This window comes from Protomyctophum parallelum (genome assembly GCF_964188405.1).
Source record: "Protomyctophum parallelum genome assembly, chromosome: 3".
NCBI classification, from domain to species: domain Eukaryota; kingdom Metazoa; phylum Chordata; class Actinopteri; order Myctophiformes; family Myctophidae; genus Protomyctophum; species Protomyctophum parallelum.
The window spans coordinates 31,149,847-31,166,975 of record NC_139698.1 but is presented as its reverse complement, the minus strand read 5'-3'; the positions used below and the strand labels follow the sequence as shown (position 1 = coordinate 31,166,975).

The window sequence follows — 17,129 nt, the reverse complement described above, 5'->3', positions numbered from 1 at the left end:
TCTATCTACAAATGTGTGTTTGTGTGTTCCTGTGTGCATGTGTGACACACACACACACACACACACACACCCCCCCCCCCTGTGGATGACTCATACTGTTTACAACCCCTCTAATGCCCACAGTCTTCTCTCAGCCTATCATCACCAGTAATCAATTCAACATGCAGATGTAACGACATGGACTGTCCGTGGCACAGTTATTATCATCTTCCTCATCTGTGGAGAAAATGTGGAACACGCACACATTCATTTGGAGCACTTATGAAATATGTAGCTTAGAGATTAAATACATCTTATCGACATTAGAAAAGTTTCCTACCAACACAATTAAATTGAATGGCTATTTTTTGGCAAATGAGACTTCTATGAAATCCCCCGGTATCATTTAGACTCAAGCAGCTTTTCACGTGACAAAAAGCGAGTACTGAGTATATTTATTATTAGGAGCCATGTGTGGATGCACTGTCACGTCCATTATGTTTTGGAAGGGTGACCAATGACCATGCCATGTTGTGTCTTGTCTTGCCTTGTCTTGCCTTGTCTTGTCTTGTCGTACGTTTGTCTTGTTTTTGTTTCTAAACTTGATTCAGGTTATGTGGTTTGTATCAGTGTCGCTTCCATGTTAGCATAGGACTATGCAACTTTCTATATATATATATATTTTTTTTATGCTACCAAAATATTTTGTGTATGGTGCTCACACCATTTATATATGTACATGTTATCTCTTTGATATGTTCCGTATGGGTGTGTCATGTATACTGTCATTATTTGATTTACTGTATACCCTGAATCTTGAATAAACAAAACTGTGAAAACAAAAACAAGCGAGTACTGCATTCCGCGCCAAGCCAGGCAGGGACTACACTTGAGAAGAATTGAGCTCGTTTGCATCCCTGCAGCGGCACAACAAACATAATTGGAAGTGTTCAGGTGTTCAAAGCCATATCATGGGGTTGCACATTGTTTTGTATTTGTTGATGACATGTATCATTGTGTTATTTCTTTATGCTATGTTGATGAATTTAATACATAGGAGTGACTCGATCATTACACCCCAAACGTTTGAATTCCGCCAGCCGTTGTGTTTCAGACAAATATAGATATGAAGAATTAATTGGGATATTAAGAATTAAATGGGTTAGCATCAAACTATAGGTACAAGTTCAAACAATTAAAATTCTTAACATGGAACTTGGCTTTTGAGATTTTGACACCAGGCTTATCATTAGGTGTCAGTGCTCACTCAACTAATGGTTTGCAGTTTTGAACGATATGACAGGGATCATGTGCACGTTTGTTAAAGCTGCATTCTGTAACTTTGTCCTGCCCCTGTCCTGAGCAACTGCTGACATTTTTATGACTGAGCTTATAGAGACTGCTTGTTTGCTCAAGGATGAAACTTAATTTTGACCGTCTTTAAGCAATACCACCAGTCGTGTCAAGTAGTGAGGATAACAATTATTATGTATTAATTTGTGCAGGCAAAACAATTCATTATAGGTTAACATTAAACCATTGGCAATGCAAGGCACTTTGCTCATTGCTTGTTAATATATCCCTCTGAACAGCCTGTTTATTGAGTCTGGAGATGAATTATTTCAGACATGAGTATAAGGAGATGGATGTAGCCAATTTGTTCTTTAAGCTCCTGAGCCACAAAAGGAGCCGAATACACACAGGATTCATATATGTCTTCACTCTCATGTGATGTCGACTGCCTTCCCCTATTTCACACATTTCACACAGTTTGTGACGTCACTGTAGCTAACAAAATAGAGGATGGCCTGTACTATCTGTCTTTGTTTGCCCTCCTAGATAAATGGTGATTCGTTCAAAAGAGAGATGAATCTCCTGCATGTTGTTGCATCTCTTTCTTTCAGTCTAAAAGTCTAATCTATCTCGCATCTCATTCCTAGAGACTTCAAAGAGTTTTTTAATTGGTTGTGGGTCGGCCAATAGCTGGACTTGGGTGAATGGGCAGACGTTATCAGTGTCCGGGCAGATGGTTTGCAGCCGTTCAGGTTATTTCTCAATATGATAAAAAAATAAGTGAAAGACAGTTAGGGTTAGAGATAGATAGAGGGAGAGGGAGAGGGGGGGGGGTGATGGGAAGAGAGAGAGACCGTGAGAGAGCACGAGATTCTATTGATAAAGCAGAAAGCCTGCCTTAGTGCCTTTCCTGTGGGCACTGGGCGACAGATTATAAACTTATCTGCTGGAAAACAGAATGAGGAAACATCGTCCCTCCTCCCCTCAGTGCGGGAGATGAGTTTAAGATAAACTGGTTTCTCAATCACGGGTAGGGTCTCTGTGTCTGTCTCTCTGTAGACTGGGTGTGCTGTATAGAGGCGGTATAGAGGCAGCCATGGCACACACACCTAACACAACAATGCAGTGGAGAGCCAATGCAGTGTATAGACTAGGGTACCATACCCGGAAGCTATGCAGGAATGCCTACTGAGTGGCAAATAACTACTTTCTGGCCTTGACAGTCCATACATCCAAACAGAAAAGTCCTATTGATTGCATTAAATGACATTAAATTCACTTTGCCACTCACTTTATGCATGCGCATACCTCTATACGATCATTGGCAGTACTATCTCCATCGACCACATTATCGGTTACGCAATAGCTGGGGCAAAGAATAGAGCGAGAGATGAGCACCCCTTATACCCCCCCAAAAGCAGGCCCCTTGTCATTCTGCTTGTCACCCCCCCTACGTAGCTCTCTCTCCTCTCATGCCATCATCAAAGCCATGATAAAGCACATTAGCTTTGACAAATATAGTAATAGCGTGAGGAAAACTAGGGCTTTGTCAATCACCTGGCCTAGGCAGACAGACAGGTGGGGAGGGGCGGGGTCAGTGTTGGGGGCGATGGAGGTGGGGGTGATTTTCTTGCAGTGGAACATATCTCGGGGGAGCCAAGAGCAACGACCAGAGAGACCAGATAGCAACACAGACTACACTCCACTAGATCCGAGTGGAGCAATTAACCAGAGAGAGAAACGAAAGGAGCTGAGGGAGGTGTGTGTGTGTGTGTGTGTGTGTGTGTGTGTGTGTGTGTGTGTGTGTGTGTGTGTGTGTGTGTGTGTGTGTGTGTGTGTGTGTGTGTGTGTCCTTAGATGCTACAGCATGTTGTGCAATGAGAGTGAAATCAATGTATAGAAATGTGGCCACCAGTTGTTTTCGCTCTCCTCTCCCCTACATTTCTTATCCATCCCAGTACATCTCTCCCTCTTCCCTTCTGCTCTTCTCCACACAGACAGACAACAGCCAGCCAGCCAGCCAGCCAGCCAGCCAGCCAGCCAGCCAGACAGACAGACAGACAGACAGACAGACAGACAGACAGACAGACAGACAGACAGACAGACAGACAGACAGATCCCGCTTCATGCTGTTGCCACGGCGAGAGGCGGGAAAAGGCAGCTCTGCTGCCGCTGCATTTGAGGGTCATTTCAAGAACAAGGCAAGGCAGAAACGAGCTCCATTTTCAGTTCATGCCGGGGAATCTGAGCTCTCTACTCTTCTTCTGTCTTTCCCTCTGTATCGCCTCCCCCTCCGCTATACACAACAGCTAAATCAATAGAAATGACACAACACTGTTGGAAGGTCATTCGTGAAGCACGGCGAGCTTCAGTGGTGGAATGCACAGTGGGAGGTGACACCGAAAAGGACTGGGGGAAAAAAGAGCATCGCTGTTCTACTCCGGCTGGAGAGTCAGCATGCAGCTACAGTTGCTCTCCTATACATTATATATGCATTCTATACATTATCAAGCTAAATGTGGCAGAGCGTTATGCTTGCTGTACAGCATCATGGTAACAACGATCAGAACACATGCTCAATATGATTGGCTGTCTGTCATCTAGTGTAGCCTGCCCTGCTTGCGGACATCCACCAGGTTCTCTTTATGTAAACATTCCCCCAACGCGGCACACGTGTTAACAGACGCAAAACGTTGCTTCCCCTCGCTAACGAGGCACCAAGCATGCTCAGGCAGAGTGTCTTCACAACACAACATAATACAATAACACACAATGCAGCTGCTACGGCTCTAAGCTATTACTGAAGCTACACCGGCTAGGGCAACAGTCAGTAAACAAGCAACACCAGCATGAGGGAGAAGGGAGCATACAGTAGATGAGCCATAAACAGACACACAGATGAGTTGCTTCTGTCTGCGTTACTCACAGTATATTCAATGGTCCCTTTGGGTCTCTGGAATGACATGCGCCTCCCATCTTTCTTCTCTGGGGTCTTCTTCTGGCCGGTATCTGAAAGCAATCGAGGCAAGGTACGCATTACGTTCATGTTCCTCTCTCCCCAGCTTGTCACAAGCTGCCGTTTCCCAGCCCCGTGGGTAGACAGCTCATTCGTCAACAGTGAGTGTGCAAGCCAGCCAGCCAGCCAGCCAGATGTGAGCTGTGAGCGCTGTGCTGCTCTCTCTCCCTCCCTCTGTTTCTCCTGCCTCTCTCTCTCTCTCTCACTCAGTCTTTCTCCTTGACTCTCTCACTCTGTCCTGTCCCAGCCCACCACCACACACAGCACGGCTGACAAGCTCTTCACCTCATCTTCCACCCGCTGACACTCAAAGCCTGGCCAACGGGGACCAGGCTGACCTCCACCGGGGCATGGCTGGGGAGGGGGGGTCTTTTATTTGGGAAGGGTGGATAGGAGGAGGGGGTAACAACTAGCTGGCCATGAAGAAAAGGGAAGTCAAATCTGGGGACGGAGAGGACAGAGTTGAAAATGATTGTAGACTGGTTAATGGTGGAGGGAGAAAGTAAATGAATAGGGTAGAGGGAAGGATGCAGAGGGTGGTGTTAAAACAGAGTAGGGAGAAATTGTTCAGTGCTAAAGGGTTCTGATGGTAGTGGTGTTTGCCAGATGTTGTATCAAACCAAACACGTAAAATTGTATCTTGTGACGAAGGTGCTGGTACAGGTGCTGGAGGTTGTTGGTGAAAACATTTACAGACAGGTGGAGACTGATGGGCTGGCAGATGGATACAGAGAAAATGCAGCTAGAATTAGGATATGGTGAAACTATAGGCATATCGTATGTCGGAGGAAAATGTGAATGGCGTGGCTCAAAGTTGGATCTCAGACTTCATGTGGCGGCCTGTGATGTCTGTCAAGGACTTACAGTAGGACTCCAAATTTGGCTGAAACCAACAAGGTTTCAGCCCAATCTGAGCCACAATTGACTTCCATTATAGAATTAAAGTAAAATGTTTAAAAAGGTATAAAACAAACAAAACCAAAACAAATATATAGTATAGTTACTTCAGAGGCCTACTGGCAGCATACATTTGGTGCCAATTGGTCAGTGGTTTGGAGGAACGTATTGTGGGTGAAGGAAATGGGAGACAATAATGTGCTATTGCGACCATAGGTCACAGTTTACTATGAAAACCTGCATTTCATGTCAGTCAGTCACGCCAGTCAGTCCATCAGTCACGCCTCGTGACACGCTCCATATGATACATGGCCGTATCACGACCTTGACCCGAAAATTAAGGCCAGGCCCTACCTGGGCCCTAACCGGGCTAGCCTGAGGCCTCGCCTAGCCTTACTAATTAGCACACTTTTTTCAAACGGCAAATTTTTTAAAGGGAAAAAATGGGCATTCCTAGACCTGTTAGTATTGGTAGGATTGGTAAGAGTCTAGAGAGGATAAGGAGATGATAAGGGGCAGAAGGAACAACATGGTGAGGATAGGGGGGAAGGGACAAGGTGGGGATGGGGAAGGGGCAGGGAATGAAGATGGGAACGGAGACAGAGATGAAAGAGTAGAAGACTGGATGAGAGTTGAAAGACATTGAAGGAACCTCTCGGGAATGGAACAGATACACGTAGGGGGTTGGGGTTGTTCTCTGACATAGACCCGACGAGGCCAAAGATTTTCCGCAGAGGCGGCTTGAAGAACATGTTGTACATGTAGTACACAGGCTTGCTTTTTGTGTATGAGGTCACAGGCAAGGCAATTATAAATAGGGTTTGGGAGAGTTAGGATACAGGCAAGATTTGAGGTTGACTAAGGCTACAATGGAGGCGTTACATCATCCCAGTACTCTCTGTTGTTTAGCTTAACCCTTTTCTGCTTCTGTAGGTGTACAGTAGTTGCTAACAAGTTCCTCTAGCTACTTGTGTCGGCAATTCACAGAGTTCAGATAACTTAAAAACCTGAGTCATACAGTACACCTGCTATGGTATTTAACTTAAAACCCTGAGTCATACAGTACACCTGCTATGGTATTTCTGGGGTTCAAGCCAGCCTAGCAGAGAGTGTGTTTTAACACTGATCAATTCAGCAGTGTTCATTTAACACCTATAAAAATAAATGAAGAGGATTTCACTGTGAGGGAGGAAACGTGCCCTCACTTTGTGGGTTTCAGAATGTTTGTTTGACATTTTATCTGATGTCCTATTGATTGAAGCAACAGTTCCAAATGATATTGAGCAACATAGTGGCTTCCATTTACCTAAATATATTTTTTTTCTTTTTTTGTAATAGCTAAAATATAGGCTAATAAGTAAGGCTGCATGATATATCGAACATGTACCTTCATCAGAGTGGAGAATATAAGTATAAATCAAGTTTTTTTTTAACAATATATTTATTGAATTTTCTTTTTTTTGACAAACAGACAATACAACAAAACAATACATAATACAGACAATACAATACAATTACTTAAAATGAAAAACAAACAAAACAAAACAATAACATACAGTACATACATATATAAGTACAGTATAATACAATAAGGGCACTTAAAATGGTTACAACAACAGAGTCCTTATAGCCACAAGATCAAACAGCTGCAGAGAATACAATTACACATTTTCAGTTTCCACCATTAAATAAGACAGTATAAATCAAGTTGAGCAAAGCCACTCTTCTCTGCCCCTCTCTCTAACAGACACAGTTAACGATCGCTTGCTTGTCTGCCAGACAGACAATCAGATGAAATTAATGAAGGCAGGTGTAGAGTAGAGTGTAGACTAGTGAACTGAACATGTTCTCTTTATATCAAGTACTTCATACCAGCCCCTTATGAAACTACTTCTCCCCAAATCCAAATGGATTTCATTTTCCATCCTGAATGTCGACTATTGTCAACATATCCCCCCATTTCCACTGAGATTATGGGGTGAATGAATGTGGCCAGACCCATCTTTTCTTTCTGTCATAGTGACATAATATTGTCCTGCATCAGATCATGTCCAAATCAGGTTCTCCAATCTCCAGTAGCCTCTTCAGTTTTTTGAAGATTTTTTGAGTGGTGCAACCACTCCCTTACAGAGCTATGTGTGTGGCTGGCTGGCTGGGTCTGAGCACTATGTGTGTGGCTGGCTGGCTGGGTCTGAGCACTATGTGTGTGGCTGGCTGGCTGGCTGGCTGGGTCTGAGCATGGATGGATGGATGGATGGATGGATGGATGGATAGATGGATAGATGGATAGATATTATAGCAGTGACTGACTGAGACATCGAGCGTGCGTCCGCAACTGGTTGTGGCCCCCCATCAAGTGACCTTTTGACCAATGCGGCCCTCGCCCCAAGTTGAGTTCGACACCCCTGGCCTAACACTTCAAATGCCATTATACATTCTTAGTTCCAAGTCCATTTGACACTTTCAGACGTCAAAAAATAAATGTTTGACTGTACAAAAGCCTACATCAACAAAACTGTGATGTTGCATAAAGCAGGCATAGTAAAATGAAGTAAAGTGAAATTGTCACTTTAGAAATGTGCAGATAGATACCCATTATAAACTATGTTGGTTTGTTTACTGTTGAGTGAGAAAACAATGTTGCACATTAAGCAAATTATCTATTAAAATAATTAAAAAATAATAAAAAACCTGACCCACAGGTTGAGAACCACTGCTCCAACCACCTTTCAAACTAAATATATTCCCTCATTTGCCATTTTATATGGGTGGTGGAGTCGTGGAGACCGCTGTCTAACACATTGGTTCTAAATGTCCCACATTGAACCTTAGGGGAGGGCCATTGTGAGAATTGGGGCAATTCCATAAGGGGCCAAAGCATGCCAGGAACATTCGTCCACACAGCATAACCGAGTCACTGGACCTCCTCACTGCCAGTGTCAAGCATTCAGGCCTGCACCATTCTTTTGGTTAATGCAACACACGCACACTCTGTAGAACCGTCCGTGCCTTTGGTTTTTGCACTATATTAAACTCTCAAATGTGCATTCATCTTCGTAATGAGGGGTGTAAGGGCATTGCAACCCTACTATAAGATCTCTCCATGTAGTTGTTGACAGCCTGTAATTGCAGACGCAGTCTGATCAGGTTCAGTATTGACATTTTCAGTCATCTGAGGAAGATGCACGAGCACCACGGCCATCAAAATGTGTGCTTTTGACCGCAACCCCACTTGACTGATGTCTTTCCCATAGATTGAAATGCAGATGTCACTTTAGTCACCGTTCTACTGAAACACTCATCAGCTCTGGCCATCCAAGCCACAATAACATACACTTTTTCAAAGTCACTTAAGATCTTTTCCTCTTTACCATAATTGATCCAAACTCAAGGTCAACTTCAGCATTCTTATACACGCCACAGAGCATGATAGGGTGTTACTTGCTTTGATTTTATCATGCAGGCCACATGCAGAGTACATTACAGTACAGAGTACAGTAAAATATAGTAAAGTACAGTACAGTAGTACAGAGTACAGTACAGTACAGAGATCACACGCCTCCATGCATTGTGAGTTACCCAGTTTTGTATTTATTTTTTATTTAATTTATTCTTTTTTTCACAGGGATCGCACTGTGACACAGATGCGTGGCATGGCGTGGCGCTAGAACTTCTAGTGTGTGTATACTGTACATCCCACTGTTTCTCAACCAATGGTCCATGGACTACTAATACTTTCCAAATAATGACTCAATCAGACAACCCGGTGCACTTTACCCCCTCTTGAGATTCTAACTCCATTTTTCTGTTGAATTTCTTCACCTCCCAACTTGTCAGTAAATTACCACATGGATGGTCCTCATAGGTCACCAGGTCATTCAGTCAACAAATCCTACATTACTAAATGTACTGTATGGTCAGGGACCACATGCAATACTTCCACAGACCGCCAGTGGTCCATGGACCACCTGTTGATAACCTCAGAGAGAGAGAGAGAGAGAGAGAGAGAGAGAGAGAGAGAGAGAGAGAGAGAGAGAGAGAGAGAGAGAGATGCATTAGCAGCTGCAGGGGTGTGTTTGCACATGGTGAGGCATGCAGTGATTGGTCTAAAATTAAACCACAACATGGATGGTGGCACCAGAAACGGCATTTTTTCCCCCACACTTAAGTAGCACAGTACAGTACAGTACAGCACAGTCTTCAGTAACAGAGGCTCCAGTCTCGTTCCACTCTGTAGGACACCAGGAACATCTGTTGTCTCTGAACAGGCCTTGCCTTTATGGTTAAAGGCAGCCTGTACACTTTATGTAATTTATCAGTATAATAAAACAAGAAAGAAATTAAAAAATGCAGCGATGACATGTAGAGTCAGCAGCATCCAAACAGCTAATATACAGTAGCTACATCTTTTATTGGTCTGATGTCGACACTGTGCAGTTCATTCAGAAGATAGTGCTTTGTATATACGAGAGAGCATCCATTCAAACATGCTCAAAGTGGCAGAATCAATCTACCAATTTTTGTGTTGGACTTCTAGTAGAACTGGAGCATTGAGTGTGCGGCAAGCAAGCTGGTAAAAAAAACCATGGCCTGTGGCCTTTGCCAACCCAGATAAAGTAAATGCTGCTATCTTCGCTCAACAGTGCTGTGGAATAAATTAAAGGCACGAGCCAAGGTCATCCATTATCTAATTTGTAGTTCAACTAATAGAAATGATATAAAACAACAATTACAGTATGAGCTTTTTTAATAAAGAAGTTTAATTGATGATAATGTGACTTTTGACAGGCTTAATATTAAAACAACACTGGGGTAACTGTAAACCCAGTTGTTTCTTGGCTGGTGAAAGTCAAAGAGGTTATTGTTTGTCAGGGAAACAACAAATTCCTTTCACTGTGTCAAAATAAGTGGTCACAAGGCCGGGCGTCTGTCTGAGCAACATAAATGACAACAACAAATGCATGGTTGGTGATGACTCTATAACCTAGCACACAGCCTCTATAACCTAGCACACAGCCTCTGGACTGACTTTATAACCTAGCACACAGCCTCTGGACTGACTTCATAACCTAGCACACAGCCTCTGGACTGACTTTATAACCTAGCACACAGCCTCTGGACTGACTTCATAACCTAGCACACAGCCTCTATAACCTAGCACACAGCCTCTGGACTGACTTTATAACCTAGCACACAGCCTCTGGACTGACTTTATAACCTAGCACACAGCCTCTGGACTGACTTTATAACCTAGCACACAGCCTCTGGACTGACTTTATAACCTAGCACACAGCCTCTGGACTGACTTTATGACCTAGCACACAGCCTCTGGACTGACTTTATAACCTAGCACACAGCCTCTGAACTGACTTCCCCATGGGTTTCCGGTTCCGCTGAAGGAACACAGCAGAACGCAATGGAACACAACACACACATGTACACTGATAATGCGTGGTCTGTGGTAGCTAGAGGATTTCATGTGATATGAGTTTTCAAATGGAGATTACAAAATACTTAAATAATAGAAACCATTAATTAAACGTCATTGCCTGAGCTTATCTCAATAGAAATTGTACAAGAATGCGTCCTGGACAAATTGACATCTTCTTAGCCAGTTCTTACAGTGGATGGTTTTCTGCTCAGAGTGAGATTAGTTCTGCAGTACAGCCTTCTCTCTCTCTACCACTATCACCACAAACGAAGAAATACGTGACCAAACACTTTTTTAGCACAGGCTCTAAAGAACATTTCAGTCAGAGAGTGCAGTATTAGTTAACAACACACCGTTATGACGTCTTCGTAGGTCATCAATAAGGACTCAACTTAAAGGTGAGGTCTATAATGCATTATAAATTATAATTGCATTACAATATAATTATAAAGCTTAATAACACTCGTTTTTAAGGTTTAGAATTACAAACAGGACACTTTATGACTAGTTATTATAACTAGTCATAATGTGCATGTTATAATGTGCTGTTCCGCTGAGCTTATAATGCCATATGACCACAGCTATTGGCTTTAAACACATTATATTAGAATTCACTACAGAGTAAGTGCAGCATTTTCCAAGCAAACAGTGATATGTGTTTGGCACTCCAAATCGCAGATTAAAATTGTTGTATGAATCATAGAACTAAACATGACTGCTAAAAATACAGTTTTACTCACACGCAGAGAATTTGAGAGAGGAAGAAAGAAAACCCCAATATGACTAACATTCCCCCACGGTGTGATAAAATGCACTTCCTTGTTTCCCCTGGCTGCAGGCTGTATAGTTGTCCATCACCCCTCCCCCCCCCCCCCCCCACCCTCACTCCACTGATATGTTATTTTTAGAATGGCCCTCAACCACTCCAGTAAACGGAAGGGGAGGCAAGTGCTCTGCACCAGAGCCAGAGAGAACAGGTGCTGTGCAGGAGTACTACTCAAACACCGCTGTAGACGTAAGGGATGACAGGGGATGATTAGGGTGGGACAGAGGGTGCTACCGCTGCTTTGGATTAGCAGTTTGCAGGGTGTCTAGACAATCATCTGTTTACTCTGTATGTCAAGTGTTGTTACTAGCACTATATCATGGAAAGAGACAGAATCCTGTTGTGCTGACATGACCATAGTGGGAGTCAATGTTTTGGATTAATAGGCTAGTTCTGTATCTGTTCAGACTGTATGTACAGTATGTTGATTTGTTCACAAACAGAACAACAATGGAAAACCCTGGTGATTTAGGGTTAAACCATTCAGGCCGGAAACCCCTATAATAATCATAATATTTGAACTGGAAGAGACAGAATCCTGTTGTGCTGACATGACCATAGTGGGAGTCAATGTTTTGGATTAATAGGCTAGTTCTGTATCTGTTCAGACTGTATGTACAGTATGTTGATTTGTTCACAAACAGAACAACAATGGAAAACCCTGGTGATTTAGGGTTAAACCATTCAGGCCGGAAACCCCTATAATAATCATAATATTTGAACTGGGGACCCCCCATCCTGACAAGCACTTGGAATTGTAGGCATTTTGTTTGACTCGGTTCTACAGATAAATATTGTGAAAATAACCTAACTACAAGCTAGACACTGCAAGGCATTGTAGATGTAATATTTGACAATTTGTCCAATTTGGTAAAAAGTTCTTAAAGGTCATTAAACTGTAACTTTAGAAATGTGCAGATACCCCATACATACTGTACAGTGTATATACTGAATGTTGGTTTGTTTACTGCTGAGTGAGAAGAAAATGTTGCACATTAAGCTAATCCTTATGGGGACCGCCCCAAATAATTTGGGGACCCCAGTTTGGGAACCACTGATTTAGGGTGCCTAATGGCCAATACCTCCTCAAAGTTACAGTTAAAGTTGCAGCTAACAGAATGGCAGTATCTCAGCAGTCTCATTCCCATGTGCGAACTAATGTATTATGTATTGCAAGTATCAAATGTCATTAATAAATTATTAATGTGGCTTAATTCAGGGAGCAGAGAGGAGTTAAGTGGGATTTGACTTTGTGTAAAGTGTTGAGATTGCTTGTGCGTGTGTGCTTGAGTGAGTGAGTGAGTGAGTGAGTGATTGAGTGTGCGCATGTGTGTGTGTGCGTGTGTGTGTGTGTGTGTGTGTGTGTGTGTGTGTGTGTGTGTATCCATAGACTTGGCCACACACATGACATCACGGGCGGAACACACAAAGCCAGGTGTTGGGAGTGGCTTGTGCATTTTCTAGCTAGCTCTCACAAACTAAAGTAGTACAAAAATAGAATAAGATAATAAAAGCAGCATGTCATGTCAGCACAATTACTGCACCTACGACAAGCAACAGCCATACAAAATTCCAATAGTCCCAGATGTCACTATGAATGCCATTAAATTAAATATTTCTAAAATGAAAAATCACATTTGTGTGAAGTGAGGAGTGCTCTTATCATCAGACAATCAACATTACGTGACAATCACATTCCGTGCTACACAAACAAAGCTGTGCATAGGAGGGGCTAGCGGCCCTAAAAAAATCACACTTGTGTGAACCGAGGGTCGCCTTTCATCATGAGGAAGCAATTTGCCATTGACTTGGCCGCACGTAAGAAGTACAGTCATAAAAAGTCCATAGACTTGACCACAGTCCACACACATGACATCACGGGCGGAACACACAAAGCCAGGCGTTGGAGTGGCTGGTGCCCCTAAAAAATACAATTATATAATGCCTTCAATATTATGCACCCTTTACAGCATTTTATTGGCAGTCTTGGTAAACAGTCTTGGTAAACATGCAGCCACTTTGCAATGCTTTTTCAAGTCTCAAACTCTTTCTCAGGCAGCAATCATTGCTGCCCGTGAGTGATAGTTCATACTTGAAGGCATTAAATAATTGTATTTTGCATTATACAGTGGCTTTCCTCTTTTGGCTATTACTTTCCTATTTTTGGGTGGTACAGTACATAAAATAAAATAAAATAAATAAATGCTCACAGTGTAGTGTATATCAAAAAACCAGCCCTTAAATATATAGGTCTATAGCAGTTCTAGCACTCTTCCCATTGTAATGGATGTGCATGCTTCTAGCAGACCTGTCAACTTAAAACACAGGGAACACGGAGTGACAACCAGCATCCCTTTGCCAACTCTCTCTCTCAACACCACCGTATATTACACTGCCAGCCTCCACAGCCCAGCCTACTCTACATACCACCCATAGCCACTATAGAAAACCTTGCTGGAGCAGCACTTTGTGTGTGTGTGTGTGTGTGTGTGTGTGTATTGAGGGGGGGGGGGGGGGGGGGGGCATGTCTATGCAGCACTATAATGTGTAACAGAGTGAATGCATTTGCATGTGTGTGTTTTTGCGAGCCTAGATTTGCTGTGTCAGGGGAGCACTGTGTGCGTTTCAAACAACAGGCAATAGATGTGTACTAGCCTCTCATTAACACTGGTTGATTAATTAATGCTGCTCTTGTTACTGATTCAGTATGTCACTACATATCCCTGATAAAAGGAGACTATCCAATCATGTTTTCTGCGTGTAACACTAAATATGATTATGACATGCTCATGTAGGCTTGAACGGTCTAATTTCAACCAGTAATAGCAGGATCATCATCAATCATTCATCTACTTTGCTTTTCCACTTATGCCACTTTTCAATGTTTAAATCATAAATTCTGTTGACTTGGGGTTATGGTGCTGTGTGTTTGTTAATCAAAGTCAATGGTTAGTTACAGGGTACTTACAGGGGATGAAATGTGGCCTAAAAGTCAAATTTGGCACTCGGTCACTGGATCAATACTGATGACGCATATATGATGTATGTTATTTTATACTGTATGTTATTTTATACTGTAGGTCCTGAACTTCATGTTTACTGCAAATGGACTAGTGCTGCACGATTCTTCCTCAAATGTGAACCTCGATTTTTATCCACAAGAATTGAGATTACGATTCTCATTATTTTCCATTAAATTTTTTACTGTCTAGTTTAGTCTACTGCAAAAACTATATAAAAATAATTGAACAGCAAAGCTAATGCTGCACGATTCTTGCTCAAATTTTGAAATGAGATTGCATACGTGTCTGAATTTTTTTCGATTAATTGTGCAGCACTAAAATGGTCATTAATGGTCCACACTCCACACCTATTTTAGGCCTATTCTCAATGTACAGCGGGTCATTATAAATATGTTTGCAATAATACCAGCTCACTGTACAATTATCCAGTTGATTGCATGGCTACTTACGAATGACATCAATAATTTGACACAAAATATTGATTAAAAATGACACAAATAAGCCACAAATATGGATTTTATCAGCTGACAAGCTTCCGCTTCCATAGCAACGTACACAGAGGCAGAACAGCAGTTTGTTATCCAGAAATAAGCTGAATGCCTTGATTGAAAGTCATGGAATCATGTTCATGCATAATCTCTCAGATAATAATAAGAGATAACAAAATCATCACGTGATTAAATTAAAAAGTCTAGCAATACAGCATGCATTACAGTTCCCTGTAGGTGAGGACGCCATGCCCATTATAATGCAAGCATCAATTTGGCTGTTTACGTCACCTGTTGCTACCCTGGCCCTCTTGCTTCTCTGCAGCGAGCAACACTAACCTCTCAGGTTACAGCTCAAATCAATAGTGAGAGAAGTGATGAGCTCAGCAATAAGAAACACAAACACTGCATTATCAGGTCCTCTCATCGCAGTCGCACCGAAGGAAAAAAGGTCCAGTTGAAGACTTAAAATCTGAAGATGTTGCCATTTGCAAGGTATTCCATTGCACAAGAGACTAAGAGAAACATGACTATATCTATTAGAAGAAAACAATGCACTGGTAGTTAGTACATTTCCATGAAAACAGTTGTAGGCACTGGCAGTATCCTTCATAAACTCATGTTGTTTTAACACAAATATAGCCAGTGTGCAAAAGTCTGCACACTGCCTGTGGATGTGCCAGCTCTGTTGTCTTCCATGGTTTAATCACATGAACACTAGCATCCCTATTCTGGGCATAATCATCGGGCGGAAATAAGCAAACAACATTCAGTGAATATAAGCTAACATATAGTGAAAATTGCATTTCTACAAGCTTGCAAAGTATATAGGGTGGTTAACTTGAAGTGCATCTTACTTCTAATCACAACTGTTTTGGCCACCTAGACTAGAGAGCTGACATATACTGTAATGAAACATCTACAAGCTTAAAATGCATCACATTCGAGTTTGAAGATCTGCTGTCTCTGTTGTATGACAAAATACAAATCGGGAGCTGGAGTAAGCAGAGTGGTCCATTGAGGATCAAGGGGTAAAAATGGAGCCAACGCCTCGTCAAATCCATCTGCATGACTAACTGTTCCACACAGGAGGGATGAGACTTGACAATATGAACTCTCCCCAGCAACAACATCCAGTTTATTTATCTTTCAAATCTGACAGCTTTAGTGCCAAATCTTTATCTCCTTCCAAAGAGCAAGCTCGGGGCTGATAGGCAAAGAAATTTCCCTCATGAGAAATGTGAAAGATTAGCTTTTTGACTGAAGGTGTTGGTGGGGTTGAAGACGTACAGTACATCTTTAAAGTCACAGCACACAGCGTAGGAGTGCTTTGTCAAACATTCACCGATATTGAGAGAGGGGCGATGATCATTAACCCCCAGATGGCCGGCAGCCTGTATTTCATCTCAGCATTTATCTTTAACAGACACAAAGCAAATAATGCTGCCACTGCAATCGATCAATCTAATCAATGCATGATCACAGCTGGGTTCACATTGGAGGTCACATGAGATATTGTACAAAGCTGTGGATATTTCCTTTGGATTGATTTGTTAAAGTTGGTGTGTAAAAGCCAGATATACATCATTCATCAGCTTGTTGTATTGAGAGAGTATAGGTAAAGAAGTTGCACAAAAATAGAGTAGCTCAAAGTACAAATCTACACAAGTGAAATTAAGGTGGTGTGGTATGTTGTTGTTAACATGTGTTAATTAGCTCTATACTAGTCTATACCAATAGCAATCACTGCAACAGAGCGTTTGTTCAATAACATGGGTATCTGTCTCTCCATCTCTTTTTGTCTGCTAATTCGTTTTTCTCATCACTTCCAGTTTCCTGTATGTATTGTATCCTGTATGTGTTTGAGTTCTGTATCCTGTATGTGTTTGAGTTATACTGTAGCAATGATTAAAACAAAACAAAATATTTTACACCACATGTAAGCCCTATTTCTATGCAATTGGCATGACATACAGTAGTACAATTTATATTTAAATGGCTGTGCTTACAGTAAACAATGCTGTATGTACTAACAATGCTGTACTATACAGCATTATGATACATAAAATAAAAGACAGTCAAGCCATGTTTTCACAATTGGAATTATTTCCCCCCCATGTGTTCTGCTTGTGACTTAATAAATATTAACGTCCACTTTATCAACCTTCACTCTACT

At 42.0% G+C, this 17,129-nt stretch overlaps 1 protein-coding gene across 5 annotated transcripts in view; it reads right to left on the bottom strand.

Moving 5' to 3' along the window:
• The window catches only part of oxr1a (oxidation resistance 1a), a 175,460-nt gene that overhangs the window by 55,438 nt on the left and 102,893 nt on the right, over positions 1–17,129 (bottom strand). For 4 of the 5 annotated variants that reach the window (XM_083761490.1, XM_083761487.1, XM_083761488.1 and 1 more), the window contains one exon: positions 4,199–4,281. In XM_083761490.1, the coding sequence (XP_083617616.1) occupies positions 4,199–4,281 (83 nt within the window). Of the gene's footprint in view, positions 1–4,198; positions 4,282–11,356; positions 11,411–17,129 lie in introns of those variants that run through there. The other variant, XM_083761491.1, reaches the window with a different exon arrangement.